Source organism: Arachis stenosperma, chromosome 4 (assembly GCF_014773155.1).
Source record: "Arachis stenosperma cultivar V10309 chromosome 4, arast.V10309.gnm1.PFL2, whole genome shotgun sequence".
In the NCBI taxonomy this organism is placed as follows: domain Eukaryota; kingdom Viridiplantae; phylum Streptophyta; class Magnoliopsida; order Fabales; family Fabaceae; genus Arachis; species Arachis stenosperma.
Window position 1 is genome coordinate 31,479,650 of NC_080380.1, and position 16,513 is coordinate 31,496,162.

The window sequence follows — 16,513 nt, forward strand, 5'->3', positions numbered from 1 at the left end:
AGGCAACCAATCTGCTCAACTGTGCCATCAGCTTTGAGGAGTACCGACGAGTATCACGATGCACAACGGCAAAGGAAATCTGGGACAAGTTGTAAATCTCTCATGAAGGAACTACCATTGTAAAGAAAACTCGGACAGACATATTAAACAGGGAATATAAGATGTTTGCAATGAAGGAAGGAGAGTCCATTGATGAACTGTTCGAACGGTTCAATATCATCACTGTTGGCTTAGATGCTCTTGGAATCACACATTCAGAATCTGTGCTAGTGAGAAGAGTGTTGAGATGTCTCACAAAAGAGTGGGAAACAAAAGCTTTAATTATTTCTGAGAGTAGTAACTTAGATTCCATGACACTTGATGATTTGAGAGGAAATCTTCTTGCTTTTGAAAACTCCTATTTGAAAAAGGATTCAAAAAAGAAAAGAATTGCTTTTTCTTCTGTGACTAACCCTCTGGATGATGAATCCAGTGATAACTCTTTTGAAAATGAATTTGTGTTGTTTGTAAAAAAAATCAGGAAAATGGCAAAGCTCAAAGGCAAAGGCAGCAGCTCAAGAAGGATGAAGAAAGACCCTAGCAAAGTAATCTGTTTTAATTGCAAGGAAATGGGGCATTTCAAATCTGACTGTCCTAAGTTGAAAAAGGAAGAAAAGCCGAGAAAAGGAAAGAAGAAAAGACTAATGGCCTCATGGGAAGAGTTGGAAAACGACTCAGATGATGATGATGAAGAATCAGAAACCAAATCTCAAAAATGTCTTATGGCAGATCATGTAAATCAGGTAGTCTTTCATAACCCTGACACTGAAGATCTTCATCTTATGATAGACCACCTTTCTGAAAAAATAAGATGCTTTCTGCTGGAAAATCAAGAACTTGAACAACAAATCACCATTCTTCAAGCTGAAAACAGTTTTCTAAAAGAAAAAGTGAGAGAGGCCGAAACTGCTTGTGATCTTGTTGAAGAGAATAAGCAGTTAAGAGCCCAAGTTAGAAGTTGTGAAAGTGACCATTCGGTCCTTGCATATGTGGATTGTTTTAAGCAAAATGAAGAGTTGCTTAAAGAGGTTAAAAGACTTAAAGAAGACTTAGCCAAGTTCACCCAAAGTTCTGAAAATTTGAATCAAATCTTGGCTAGTCAAAAACCTCTTTATGATAAAGCTGGGTTGGGGTTTTATAAATCTGAAAAATCACATTTTGAAAACATTGCTTCATCTTCAAATGATACAAAGTATCAAAACCCAACTCACTTTAACAAAACAGCAACTCCAAGGTTTTGTAGGCTATGCAATCGAAATGGACACTTTCCTATTCAATGTTTCTTTGGTGAAAGAATGATTGGTGATAAAGTTTGTAAAGTTGTTTTTGATTACAATGGCTTAGGACATAGAAGATGGTTTAACGTAAAAGGATCCAAAAGGATTTGGATACCCAAGGTCTCTTAAGCATTGTTTTGTAGGTGTGCCTAGCATCCAAAAGAAAGGAGAACATGTGGTATATGGACAGCGGATGTTCTAGGCATATGACCGGAAAGACAACATTCTTCATAAAGCTAGATGAGTATGATGGAGGACTTGTCACTTTTGGTGATGATGCAAAAGGAAAAATAGTGGCTGTTGGGAAAGTTGGTAAAAATTTTTCTTCTTGTATAAATGATGTGCTTCTTGTAAATGGTTTGAAACATAACTTACTTAGTGTTAGTCAATTGTGTGATTTAGGTTTTGATGTTATCTTTAAAAAGTTTGTTTGTTTGGTTGTTTGTGAGAAAACTGGGGATATTTTATTTGAAGCCAAGAGATGCAACAATGTGTATGGATTAACTCTTGAGGATTTAAAGGAACAAAATGTAACATGCTTTACATCTTTTGAATCTGAAAAATGGCTTTGGCATAGAAAGTTGGGACATGCTAGCATGTACCAAATTTCTAAGCTAGTTAAAAAGAATTTGGTTAGAGGAATTCCAAACATCAAGTTTGACAAGGATCTTACTTGTGATGCATGTCAATTGGGCAAACAAGTAAAATCCTCTTTTAAATCAAAAGATGGAATCTCAACCAAAAGGCCATTAGAAATGTTGCATATTGATCTTTTTGGCCCTACTAGAACTCAAAGTTTAGGAGGTAAACACTATGGTCTTGTAGTGGTAGATGATTACTCTAGATTCGGTTGGGTACTTTTCCTTGCTCATAAGAATGATGCATTTTATGCCTTTTCCACCCTTTGCAAAAAAATTCAGAATGAAAAAGATTTAAAAATTGCCCATTTGAGAAGTGATCATGGAAGGGAATTTGAAAATCAAGACTTTGAAAAATTTTGTGATGATTTAGGAATTTCTCATAACTTTTCATGTCCTAGAACTCCCCAACAAAATGGGGTGGTTGAGAGAAGGAATAGAAGCCTTCAAGAGATGACTAGGGCTATGCTATGTGAGAATGAGATTCCTAAATTTTTGTGGGCAGAAGCTGTGAACACAGCATGTTATATTTTGAATAGAACAATCATTAGAAAAGGGCTAAAGAAAACCCCTTATGAGCTATGGAAAGGAACCCCTCCAAATCTTAAGTACTTTCATGTTTTTGGATGCAAATGTTTTGTGCTTAATAATAAAGAAAATCTTGGAAAGTTTGATCCAAAATCCTATGAAGGAATGTTTGTTGGATATTCCACCACAAGCAAGGCTTATAGAGTTTATCTCAAGGAGCATAGGACAATAGAGGAATCCATACATGTTACCTTTTGTGATTCTAACTTAATTCCCAGTACTGTGAGAGATAATGATTCAGATGAAGAAGGAGCTGGAACAAGCAAAGAAAATCCCAAATCTGTCCAGAATGAAGAATCTGCCATTCCAGTTTGGTCTCGTCAAATTGGAGGAGAAACTTCCGTTTTGTCTCCTGAGCAGGCACGAGCAACTGAAACAGTAAGACCACCAGAAGTTCACCAAAGCTCTACACCTGTCCGAAGGCCTAGAGAATGGAAGTCTATGAAGGGTTATCCTCATGACTTCATCATTGGTGATCCCTCTCAAGGAGTAACAACAAGATCATCCACCAAAAGGTCAACCGAACCTAGCAATCTTGCTCTCTTGTCGCAAATAGAGCCCAACAATGTCAAACAAGCTCTTGAGGATCCATCATGGGTCAAAGCAATGCAAGAGAAGCTCGCTCAATTTGACAAAAATAAGGTTTGGACATTAGTACCTCATCCGGATGGTAAGAAGGTAACGGGTACTAAGTGGGTATTTAAAAATAAACTTGGTGAAGATGGACAAGTTGTTCGTAACAAGGCTAGATTAGTGGCCCAAGGTTACGATCAAGAAGAGGGTATTGATTTTGATGAGTCTTTTGCTCCGGTAGCTAGAATGGAAGCAATTAGGTTGCTTCTTGCCTATGCTGCCCATAAGGGTTTCAAAATGTTTCAAATGGATGTTAAGTGCGCTTTCCTTAATGGCTTTATTGATAGGGAAGTGTATGTGGCTCAACCCCCCGGTTTTGAATATAAAGAATTTCCAAATCATGTTTTTAAATTAACTAAGGCTCTTTATGGTCTTAAACAAGCTCCAAGAGCTTGGTATGAAAGGCTTAGTGCTTTTTTGTTGGAAAATCATTTTCGAAGGGGAACCACCGACACTACCTTATTCATTAAAACATCTAATGATGATATCCTTCTTGTTCAAGTTTATGTTGATGACATTGTATTTGGTTCGGCCAATGTTTCCTTGTGTGAAGAGTTTGGAAAACTCATGACTAGTGAGTTTGAGATGAGTTTAATGGGAGAGCTTACTTTCTTTCTTGGCCTCCAAATTAAGCAAACTCCTAGTGGTATTTTTATTCATCAAGGAAAGTATGCAAAAGAACTTATCAAAAAGTTTGGCCTAGAAAATTCCAAATCAATGGGCACTCCTATGCATCCCAATACTAAACTTGAAAAGGATGATGATGGCCAAGATGTGGATGAAACAAGGTATAGAGGAATGATAGGTTCACTCATGTACCTTACCTCCTCTAGACCAGATATAGTCCAAAGTGTGGGTGTATGTTCAAGGTTTCAATCACATCCAAAAGAATCCCACCTTACGGCTGTTAAACGCATCATTAGATACATTAAGGGAACTTGTAATTATGGATTATGGTATCCTAAATCTGATGACTTTTGTGCAGTAGGGTTTTGTGATGCAGATTATGTGGGAGATCGAGTGGATAGGAGGAGCACTTCCGGCATGTGTTGCTTCCTTGGAAACTCACTCAACATGTGGTCAAGCAAGAAACAAGCCACAGTGGCTCTATCCACTGCTGAAGCCAAATATGTTTCCGCATCTGCTTGTTGCTCACAATTAATTTGGTTAAAAACACAATTGGAAGATTACAAATTAAAAATCAATAGTATACCCTTATTTTGTGATAATATGAGTGCTATAAACATTTCAAAAAATCCTGTTCTGCACTCGAGAACTAAACACATTGAGATAAAATATCATTTCATTAGAGAACATGTGCAAAAGGGTACTATTGATATTCAATTTGTAAAATCTGAAGACCAAATTGCTGATATTTTTACAAAACCTCTCTGTGAAGACAGATTCTGTACCTTGAGAAAAAGTTTGGGAATGTTTGATTTAAGTTTCATTGAAAATCTGTGAATTTGTGACTCTGTTCAGTTTTGCTCGCAGGTTTGGACGAGATGAAAACTAATTGCATAATGGAAGAGCTGTGGTCAAGGGGGAGGCAACGCAGAATTCAAATTTTATGGGCCCCACTAAAATTCCATGACCCCACAATAACAGTTTTGTTAATTATCTCTCCATACAAATAAGAATCGTCTTCCTTGTGTCACCATATCCTCTTGGAAGTGGTTATTGTCAAATCAAATCCCTCTCTCCATCTAATCCCTTGATTTAAGGCAACCACTTTTCAGTTTTAGATTTCAAAAGTTAAAAAAAAAGGGGAAATCATCTTTTTGGGTAATAACCACCTCATAATGGTCATTAACCGCCCACTAATGATCATTATTTCCATCATTCTCTCTCCAAGCCTCATTTAATGCGTCACCCACATTGCTTCTCTCCCACTCAACTCGGCTATCAACTCTTTCATATTTCATTCCTCCATTACCATGAAAAAGAAAACCGTGCCAAGAAAGAGTGAAAGAATTCTTCTGTCTCAAAAACCATCAACGCCTCAAACCCACACTCATATTCACATTCATTCAACCTCATCATCTTCTCTTTCACCACCGTCCAAACAAACAACCACCATGAGAAAAAAAGGTGATTGCCCACAAAAGTTCAGGCCGAGGCAAGAACAAGAAACCTGTAGTTGAAGAAGAAGAGCAAGAGTCTCACACTTCTCCCACTCCTTCACCTCCACCCTCATCACCGAAGAAGTCTACCCCCGGAAAAAGCTCACAAAAGAATCAGGGGTTTGCACTCAATGACACTACTGAACCTCCAAACTTGGAATCCATGGAATTCCGAGACAAGTATGGCAAGACTCACTCTCATTTTGATCCAAGCAGATTTAACTCCTGTACCTCTTTTGAGTTTCACAAAGAGGTTATGGAGAAGCGTCATTTGTGCACCACCTATCTTGTCAGTCTCGAAAATCTCAAGAATACCAACATTTCCTCTCTGTTTGAACTCCTCAACTGGAAGCCTCTGCTCCTCATCAAGAAACCAGTCTACCCAGGTCTTGTTCGAGAGTTTTATGCTAATATGAGACTTATTGACGGCACCCTTCATTCCTATGTCAAAAGGGTTCAAATAGCCCTTGATGCTGAGACAATTGGAGCGGCCCTGGGCTTCAAGGATGAAGGACCGCGAGCATACATGGTGGAGAAATGGGACACACAAGTCGGCGTTTCTCACAAAACTGTTTTCCAGCACATTTGCACAAACCTTTCCGGATTGCATGGAACCACTCCAACTCACAAAGCTCTTGGACCAGTCAATTCCTTGCTTCACCGAATCATCACTCATATTCTGACTCCCCAAAGCGGCTCACACAACCGAGTAACATTTTCTGACTGTCTCATATTGTTTGCTTTGGTTACCTCTACCCCTATTTCCTTTGGTTACATCATGATTAGGCACATGTGGGATTCTGTTAGAAGCACCAGAAAGGCTAACCTGCCTTATGGTATGTTTTTAACTAGAATCTTTGAGTACTTTAAAGTTGATTTGTTAAATGAGAAGGTAGAAAATGAGGTGTCTACAATCCGAGAAGGAGGAGCAACTAAGGAAACCAAAGGGCAAAAAACTGCATCGGATAGTGACCATGAAAGCAGGCCAGAATCTACCAAGACAATCAGATCCATCCAACAGATTTTGGGAGAATTTTCAAACATGGCAGACATGATGTTTCGATCTCACAAAGAGGCCCGCAAGCAAGCTTATGAGAGTGAGAAAGCTTGGAAAAACTGCAAAGAAAGAGTCAACCTGATGCTGGAACATCTTACTAAGGATTTGGGAGATGATAGTGAATGAGGCGCTGAGGAAGAAGACATTCATTTCTCTGATAATTAGCAATTGTGTTTATTCTGTTTGATATTGGCTCCATTAGGCTCAATCTATTTTTTGTATGAGCATGACTTGATACTCACTGCTCTAGGAATACTGAGATATACCTTTACTGTTTTATTTTAAATATTTTGCTATGTTAATCACATTTTGTGCAGGTGCCCCATGATGACAAAAGGGGGAGGAAATTTAGGTTCCAAAATTGAAATTGAAACGAAACAGGGGCTGGAAGGGCTGGAAAACAGGGGAACAGGGGTTGAAATTTTCAATTTTTGAAAATTTATGATTACCCTTGTTCAAAGAAAGCATGGTGTTATTGCTTTTGTTTTAATATGGTCATTGCTGTTTGAACTGCATTTGTTTATCATGATTAGTCTATTTTGGCATTTGGTTTATAATGATGTTTGATTTATTTTGATGCCTGGCTGTTGATTCATCATTGATAAACTTGTTAGATTGAAAATTTATTTTTGGCAGTTCCTTTAATTTGTGTAAAAATATCAAAACTGCCTTGTTTTGTTCTTCAAATATTTTTCATCATGTTGTTTTGCTCTGATATCCTAAACAGGAAAATGTTCGAAAAATATTTGGATACTTTGTGTATGTTTGAGCAGTAAATCAGTTTATGATATCAAATGAGTTTTTGATTATCAATTAAAACTGCTCATAAATCAAGCATTTAGCATCATAAAATTTGCTAAATAACATTGTTACTTGAAGCTTGATTTTAAATGTTACAGGTTAGTGCTTCCCTTGGTAAAATAGCATATATTAAGGGGGAGCCATGTGACATTTTGAAAGGGGGAGAAATTCAAAATCAAAGGGAGTATTCCTTACTCAATCTTTAAATTTCTTTCCATTTCAATTTTAATAATGTTTGTCATCAAGGGGGAGATTGATGAGTTTGGAAAACTCTTATTAAATTTTGATGATGAATAAACATTATTAAAATATTAAATTATAAAATTATTAATTTGATCTTAATTCATATTTGCTTAATTAATAATTTTGTTGTGCAGATTTTATGCTGGGCCGAAACAAAAGAAAATTAACAAAGCCCAACTGTTGCATTATTGGTTCAGCATTGTGTTTGTAATTAAAGCTAGTTATAATTGGGCCAGAATAAATATTATTGTTGCAAGCCCAAACAAATGCTTTCTTGTGTGCTTTCCATGCTTGATCCGAAATCAATTTTATCAGGAAAGCAAATGTTATCTAAATGGGCCAGCTTTGATCATAATGTCACAAAGCCCAAATTAATTTGATTGAATTAGAATTTTATTGGGTCAGATTAAGCTTTATTGCAACATAGCCCAAATTCAATTCTGATGATTGTTTCCATGCATGACCGAACCCAAGAAGCAAAGAAAATTGGTTCATTGCCTCCAACGGATTCCATTCCTCACTTTGGATGGAATTCAAATTTGATTTAATGCATTGGAAACATAAAAAAGAGAGAAAAGATTGATTTGATGGCTATTATGACTATGCACGCCACTCTAAGGGAAGTAAAAGCAAGTTCTTAATGTGTTTAACCACTCTACATTGCTTTTCTTCAGATTCTTTATTTCTCTCTCATCTCTTTCTCTCTTCGGTTATTGCACAGGAAATATTGGCAGCCATGGAAGCAAAAAAGGAGCTACCAAAAGGAGAGAAAGCAAGCCTAAAGACCATCAAAATGATGGCAAGAAAACACACCAAAATAAAAGTGAGCTGTGGCTAAGATATTCACCAAATGTGGATAGATTTGGTGAGACTATCTTGAGCCTTATATGCTCAAAAATGGAAGAAGAAGATTCGGCCAGCTAGAGGAGATTCTTGAAGCATGGCTTGTCTTTGATTCTGCTCAACCACCACAGGGAGTAGCTAGAGTGGCGAAGTGATGGTTGAAGACAGAGATCGAAGCAGATGAAGTCATTATCATCATGAGGCATCAAGGGCCAGAAATCCATCTTGGAGAGGAAGCCAAGGATGGAGAGCCCGGATTGATGAAGGGTGATGATCAAGAAAGGACTAGAGGTAATTGCATGTGGGTTAATGCATGGTTATCTCTTCTCTCTCTGAGTGGCCGAACCGGTTCTGTGTTTGTTGAAGGAGGAAGAAGTTGGTTCGGTTGTGGCTTCAAGTGTGGAGGCTTTCCTCTTCTTTAAAAGGGGGGAACAACCACTGTTTGAAGCAAGGAGAAAATTTGAGAGTGCAAGGCACAGAGTTCTCAGAGCTACCTGAGCTAACAGATTTCTCTTCTCCTTCAATGTATTCTGTCTTTTGTTTTTCTGTTTAATTTTGTCATGTCTTGAGTCTCATGGTAAAAGGCAAACAGTGAGGTTTGTAATGAAAAAGCCATAGAGCGGAAAAAGGCAGAGAGTGCAAAATTAAAAGAAAAAGCCATAGATGTCTTAGAGGTCCTTTGTTCATCTATGTTGTGTATCATGATTCTGTGGGAATTCCCTTGTAAGTTGGGTTAGCACTTTACAAGTTGTAATCAGATTGATTATAGCATAGTTGTAAAAACCGGACCGGACCGGCCGGTTCGACCGGAAAACCGGTGAACCGGACCTCTAACCGGTCCGGTTAAGTGATATGACCGGATAAGGAAGAGAACCGTTGAGAACCGGGTTGAACCGGCCAGTTTTGATGAAAACTGAAAAACCGGCGGTTTCTGGATAACCGACCGGTTCGGAAGCCCTTTTTTTTTAAATTCATTTTCCAAAACGACGTCGTTTTGGTTTTTATATAAAAAAAAGAAAGAAATCGTATACGCGGTACCCCCAAACCCCACTCCCAGCTTTCACTTTCCACTTTTCCCCCAACCCTAATCCCCTAACGGCTAACCATCTCTGCCACCACCTCACTTCACTCTGTCAGTGTCACTCACCCAGCCACCGCCGCCAGCCGCCCGCCGTCGTCTTCTTCGTCTCACCGCCGGACACCTATTCTGAAGTCTGAAGGAACAGAACAGACCCGCGGCTCCGCTTCGTCCCTGTTTCTCATCGCCGTCACCGTTTCCGCGCCGTCGCCCTCGCCGTTGCCTCGCCGTTGCTGCGCCGTCGCCCTCGCCGTTGCCTCGCTCTTCTGCTCTGTCAAACAGGTTAGCTCCAGTTCTCCTCTGTTCTGCACTTCTCGCTGTTATGACTTATGAATAATGCTGTTCTGCACTTCTTCTCTGTTCTCCAGCAACCTTAAACTGCACTTCTCCTATTTTATCCAGCAACTTTAAACTGCACTTCTCCTATGTTATTCTATTCTGTGTTGAAAACTTAAAATTTCTGGGATGAATATGCTTGTTGAAATATGAACAAAGGCACAGAAAACTGCAACAGGAGCAACAATGAGGAGAATTGTCAGTGCCAATGATCTCACATCTGGTCCAAATATGAACCTACCCTGAAAGAAAAATTTCTGCAAAAGAAAAGCACTGAAAACATGAATTATTAAGCATCTCCTAAGTGATAAATTGGCCAGATACAGTAAGTAATTCAAATAATATGCAGCAATATAACTAAATTTTCCTGTTCAATAAATGTTTTGTAACAAACAAATTACAACATGAAAAGTACAATACATCTGGACTTGATTCCCCAGTTGGATATTATGTCTCAGGTGGCCAAAGGATGCTTGTTTATGAGTTTGTGCCAAATAAAACACTTGAGTTTCATTTGCATGGTAAGATATTTTCCATTCGTTGCTCCAAAGTTAAATCTTTATCTCCTCTTCCCCCCACATATATTAGCACTTTTGATTTATGAAGAATGATGCATACATAGATAATGTAGAATGAAGGACAAAATTTAATTTTTCACCTATATGGCATGCAATTTCCCTTTTCTTCCTATACATAGGATTTACTCCAATCATTCTCTAATAAATGTGATGAACTTTAAGTGTACGCATATTTTGAGTAGTATAGCTTCTGTGTTTAATAAAATTGTTTTCTTATGCAGAATTATGGTTTAAAAATTTTGTGGAGTTGAGTTTAAATAGATTGGATTGGTAATTGAGGTTTAGGACTACACTGTCTTGAGAATTGGAGACAAATAGCAAAAGATAGTGATGAATTCTGTGTGATCTGGTATAACTAGTAATATGTGCTGTATATGATTTAGCAGTTATAATTTTACATATATAATTAGTTTTCTAGTGTCTTGATGTCAATGCCGAAGAAACACTACGGAGATTAATGAAATGGTTATGTGGATTGTTTGAGGAAAATGTCTCTTTAGGTGATTAAGTATAATAGGTGTTTAGGAGATAGTCTTTTTGAGATTATGAATCGTTTGTAATTTGTCTAAACAATGAACAATCCTCCCCTTTGGGTCGAGATTCCTAACAATAATCGAAAAAAAAGTGTGATAAACTTTTTGTTTACGACTATTTTTAGTATTTTATATTTTTTATTTATGTGAAACCGGTTTTATCGGTTCAACCAGCGGTTTATCGGTTGAACCAATAAACCAGTGAACCAGTGATCTGACCGGTTTGATCACCGGTTCGGTTCTTACAACTATGGATTATAGTGAAATTCCATCATGGTTGTGATGGAGACTGGATGTAGGCTGCACTGCACCTAGCAGCCGAACCAGGATATATCTGGGTGCCATCTTCTTCTACTTTCTACTCCATTTCTGTTTTCAAGTACACAGGAGCAAAAACCAGAATTATCTCGTGCCAAGTGACGAGACAAAAAGAAAAGTCTCGTGACAAGGGACGAGACAAAACAAATTTGCTCGTGTCTATTGACGAGCAAAAACAGAAAAGTCTTCTCTGAAGGTCAGCCAGTGTTAGCTTTAAAAAGGGGGCTAAGATTCAACCCCCCCTTCTCTTAGCCACTGAAACCATCAAGGTATTTAAGTATGAAATTGTATTCATCTTTGATGATTTCCTGTTCAACTATTTCTTCACCTTCAAGTACAAAATCCTCCTTGATGGCTTCTTTTCTATGATAACTCCCTTCAACTACTCCTTCATCTGCAAAGGTCTCTACTACCTTTACCTTTAGTGCCTCTTCTAGCTCCTTATGAAGTATGGATTCGTGAAGATGATCCTTTCTCTCTTGTTCCATGTCAATAGTATCATTGGGATCATGTTGCTCTTGGGTTGATGGATGTGGGTGCTCTTCCATGGGTGGTGGTGATGGGATGGGTGGATCATTGTGTGGTTGAGATGGATGTGCATTGGAGCTTGAGGGTTGAATATTGGGAGTAGAGGGTTGGTTCATGCGGGATATGAGTGCTTGAAGAGTAGAGGTGAGACTAGTGATAGAGGCAAGTTTGCTTTCCATGGAGGTTTGGGGTGGATAGGAGGGTCGTTTGTTGGGAGAAAAGATTCATAACATGGAAGTGGTTCCTTTTGATAAGGATATGGAGATGGTGTATATTGAGGTGGTGGTTCTGGGTATGGTTCACATGGTGGTTGGTGTGGTGAATAAGGATTGGGGTCATATGGAGGCGAATGGTGGAAAGGGGCTTGTGAGTGTGGTGGTTTAAAGTTATGTTGTGAGGATGGTCTCTGAGCATACGGTGGGGCTTGTTGGTAGCTACTAGGCGGTCCACCATATCTATCATCTTGGTATGCGTTGTAGGATGGTCTTTGTCTGTGATATCTTGGAAGGTGTTGTTGCCTAAAGGGTTGATCAGATCCTCTTGGCTCCGTCCATCTTTGATTGGTTTGACCTTGATGCATATTCCTGTTATAGCTTTCTCTTCCTGTAACATAGTTGTAACCAGACTCATAGCAAAAGGGGTGAGAGTTCATAGTAGTAGAAGAAAATAAAAACAAAAACTAACAAAAAGAAGATATTTTGAAAAAGATAAGATTTTGAAAAAGTTAAGATAGGATTTTGAAAAAGATATGATTTTTTTTTGAAAAAGGATAAGATAAGATTTTAAAAAAAGATTTGATTTTTGAAATAAGATAAGATAAGATAAAAATTTTAAAATAAAAATCTGAATTTTTTTTTTGAAAAATATTTACAATAACCAATAATAAGGCACACGTTTGTAATTTCCCGGCCACGGCGCCATTTTGAAGAACTAAAGATTGATGGTTTAGAAGTTATAGTAAACTCTCGTTGTAAGTATAGTTACTAAACCAAGCAATCAACCTTTCTTACAAACGTTTTGGTTGTCACAAGTAACAAACCCTTTTAAAATTGATAACCGAGTATTCAAACCTCGGGTCATCTTCTCAAGGAATTGCAGGGAGGTGTGTTCTTATTATTGGTTATGGGTTTTGTAAATTGGGGTTTTGAAAGTGAGGAACAAGTAAATTAAATGACAAATAAAATAAATAATTAACTATAAAATAAACTCTTGGCAAGATATGAAAATTCGGAAGTCCTATCCTAGTTACTCCTATAAGAATGGAAGTTAATCCCACTTAGTTAATCTTTGCGTAAGCAAGGGAAAGTCAAGTGAACTAATTGGTTAGATTTCCCAAGTCCTAGCCAAATCCTAAGGAAAGACTAGAGTTAGTGGAATTCCAGTTAATTAGCTGACATAACAATCAATCATGAATAGTTGATAACTCAAGAGCTTCCAGTTAATCAATTAAAGCCAATAATATAAAAAGCTAAGTAAGAAACTTAGATCTGAAATACCTCAAAATCATGAATTAATAAAAGTATCAAAAGTAACATGGGCAGTTGTAGCCAAATAAAGAAGTTGAGTTAAACATAGAAATCCATAAACTAAATTGAGGAAATAAATAAAAGGAACATTGAACCTGATATGAAGATGAAATAATCCTGAAGTGAAAGGAAATCCTAATCCTAAGAGAGAGGAGAGAGCCTCTCTCACTAAAATCTAAATCTAAAAACTAAAATTATGAATTATGAAAGCATCCTTATGAATGGATGCATTCCCCCACTTTATAGCCTCTAATCTGTGTTCTCTGGGCTAAAAACTGGGTCAGAAATAGCCCAAAAATCACTGATTGTGAAATCTGGTTCGTACAGATCGTGACAAAGTGACGCGGAGGCGTCATCCACGCGTATGCGTGGAATGAGATTCGCAGATGCGACACGTCAGCGTGGAGCGTGCATTCGCGTCGCCTATCTGTACGGCCACTATGACAAATTATATATCAAATCGAAGCCCCGGACGTCAGCTTTCTAATGCAATTGGAACCGCATCATTTGGACCTCTGTAGCTCAAGTTATGATCGTTTTAGTGCGAGAGGGTCAGATTGATAGCTTTGCAGTTCCTTCAACTTCTTGTATTCCTTCCACTTTTGCATGCTTCCTTTTCATCCTCCAAGCCATTCCTGCTCTGTAATATCTGAAAACATTTAACACACATATCAAGGCATCTAATGATAATAAGAGAGGATTAAATAAAAAGAAATAAAAGCCAAGGAAGTATGTTTTCAATCAAAGCACATAATTAGGAAGGCAAATACAAAACCATGCAAATAATATGAATAAGTGGGTAAAGAATAGATAAAAACCACTCAATTGAGCACAAGATAAAGCATAAAATAATGGTTTATCAAGCCCAAACAAAATTACCCTACCAATTTCCCTTCCAACCCAACCCAAATCCAACCTCATAGTCCGCAGATACTGTAGACGTATCACAAAGCCACTTCTTTCCATTCCTGCTGCCACCAATAATGTCCCAAATAAAAAACCAAACAACGATGGCCCAGCCCAGTTTCGTAATCCAGTTGGGGTTCTGTTAACTTTTTTTTTTTACCCAGTTTTCATTAGCCGGCTACAAGCTCCACAACCAAGGGAGACATGCTTAAAGACCTCTGCTAAATCTGTTCCCTCCAAGCAAGCTTTTTACCACTTGTCATCAAATTATTTAATCTATACCATATAACTGGTTTTATTATTATTATTATTATTATTATTATTATTATTATTATTATTATTAAGTTTGAGTTTTTTCGATATAAGTAATTATCGGTATTTTTTAATGAGTTTAAAATTACTAATATTTTATTAAATATCTTTCATTCTTAAGTTACTAATATCATTTATATTAGTAACTCATATATATGAAACATTAGTAACTCATATATATGAAACTTTATATATATATATATATATATATATATATATATATATATATATATATATTATTACTTGTGGTTTAATATATTCAGTTTATATAATTATTCGTTTAAAATATTTATAATTTAAATTGCAGAATTAACAACTTCAGAACTTGACACCTTGCCACTAGCTAAATCACCATTAATCATTATCATTACCTTAGTTCTATTCACTTGGCCGAAGCCATTAGGATAATAGAAGAAAGAAAAATACAAACAGAAGCCATTCACTTTGATTCATGATTCATCCACCTAGGTTTTCATTCACATGGCTCATATGCATATATAAAACCATAACACATGTCTCCTTCCTTTATTAACCAAAAGCACTTAATCATGAGTCATCATCTAATGCTATTATCCTTTGATTAGTTCATTCATTGTGACCAAATGGATTAAGAAAGAAAAAAAAAGGGAAAAGAAAGAAAGCAAATGTAACACATAAATCCCCCTCGACACATATCCGTTGTTCAATTAATCTTCTAATCTTCTTTCTTCATCTCATAACCGAACTGAAATTAAAAAAAAAAAAAAAGAGACCGAGAGTGTTCCTTGAGAGAACCGTGACCTCCCACAAGTTTTTGGCTTCGATTTCTTGTAATTTATAATTTTAATAAAAAATTTAATCTAATAAAAATATTCGTATTCTCTTTTTTTACATGTTGACGTTATTTTTATTTGGTAGAAATTGACGGAAATAATTATATCTCTTTTTTTAGTTCAGTTAATTGAAATTTTAGGAGGTACAGACGATTTTTGACATTTTTCTCTTTAGTAACTCGGTTAAAGACTTCTTTAAAATTTCGAATATTTTAATTTCATACGAAAGTAGGATTGTAGTAAATCTTGCCAATTAAGTTATATTTGAGAAGTGAAGTTGATGCTTGAACTAATTGTTATTAGAATTTGATTGAATTTGCTTGATTTTAATGTTGAACTTTTATCGAATCTTGGTGTTTTGGTAAGAGTGTGTTTCGGCCAGCTTTGGGACAGCGGAACCGTAGTTTTGATGATGAAATTTGGGTTATTTTATTGTTTATTATCTATTATTGAGTAGAATTTGATGAAGTTCAATGACTAAATGATTATATAAAAGTTACGAAGAATCGGTAATCGAAAAACTCAAAAACAGAATTATATATCAAGTGGTATTTTTTATGAATAATAAAGGGAGGGTTTCGTTTTTTAGGGTAGAAAGAACATCCAAGATCTTTTATTTTTTTAGTGAAAAATGTAATTTTATAAAAAGATTATCAAGTTAAATTTATTATTGTATAAATTTTCAGGTATTTTGGATAATAAGTAAAGTTTAGGGGTAAAGTGGGTATTTTATAAGAGTTCAGGATTATTTTTATAAATATAAAAATAAAATATTAAAAAATTTGTGATTTAGAAAGTGATTTAATAAAAAGTTTAAAAATAACATTTTATAAACTACGTTTTAAAAGAAAAATATAAATATTATTTCAAATTGTTATTTAAAATTACTCATTTATATTAAAATAAATTATTACTATAATAATTATTTATCAAAGATAATTTATATTATGGAATGATAAGAAAGAAAAGAAGAAGAACGAAAAGTAAAGAAAAAAAAGATAATTAAAGGAATATCTATCACAGGAGAGCAGAACACAGAAAATAAAAGAATGTATTAACTAAAGGGATCTTTGCCACAGGAGAGTAGAGGGCAAAGATAATGAAAAAGCTTTAAAAGACTGTCTGTCACAGGAGAGCAGATGCGACCTTGTTTGGGCCTTAGTGCCGAATGTATAGTGTGGACGTCCACACACTGAGAACTGTTTTCCAAATGTAAGCATATTATAATACATTTAAAAAAATCACATTGAATGCAGCCTGGCTGTAAGACTTATATACACATTATATGTATCTGGAAAGCCATACCTGTGACTTATGCCTGGGTAATGTCGGGAGTGGGTAGGC

At 36.4% G+C, this 16,513-nt stretch overlaps 1 protein-coding gene across 1 annotated transcript in view; it reads left to right on the forward strand.

The window, feature by feature from the left end:
• The first annotated feature begins 524 nt into the window (after positions 1–524).
• LOC130974850 (uncharacterized) overlaps positions 525–16,513 on the forward strand; it is a 28,486-nt gene continuing 12,497 nt past the window's right edge. Inside the window, exons 1-6 of the mRNA XM_057899691.1 lie at positions 525–989; positions 1,460–1,560; positions 2,761–2,945; positions 3,030–3,212; positions 5,289–6,473; positions 9,394–9,602. Coding sequence (XP_057755674.1) covers positions 525–989; positions 1,460–1,560; positions 2,761–2,945; positions 3,030–3,212; positions 5,289–6,473; positions 9,394–9,602 — 2,328 coding nt within the window. The remainder of the gene's footprint in view (positions 990–1,459; positions 1,561–2,760; positions 2,946–3,029; positions 3,213–5,288; positions 6,474–9,393; positions 9,603–16,513) is intronic.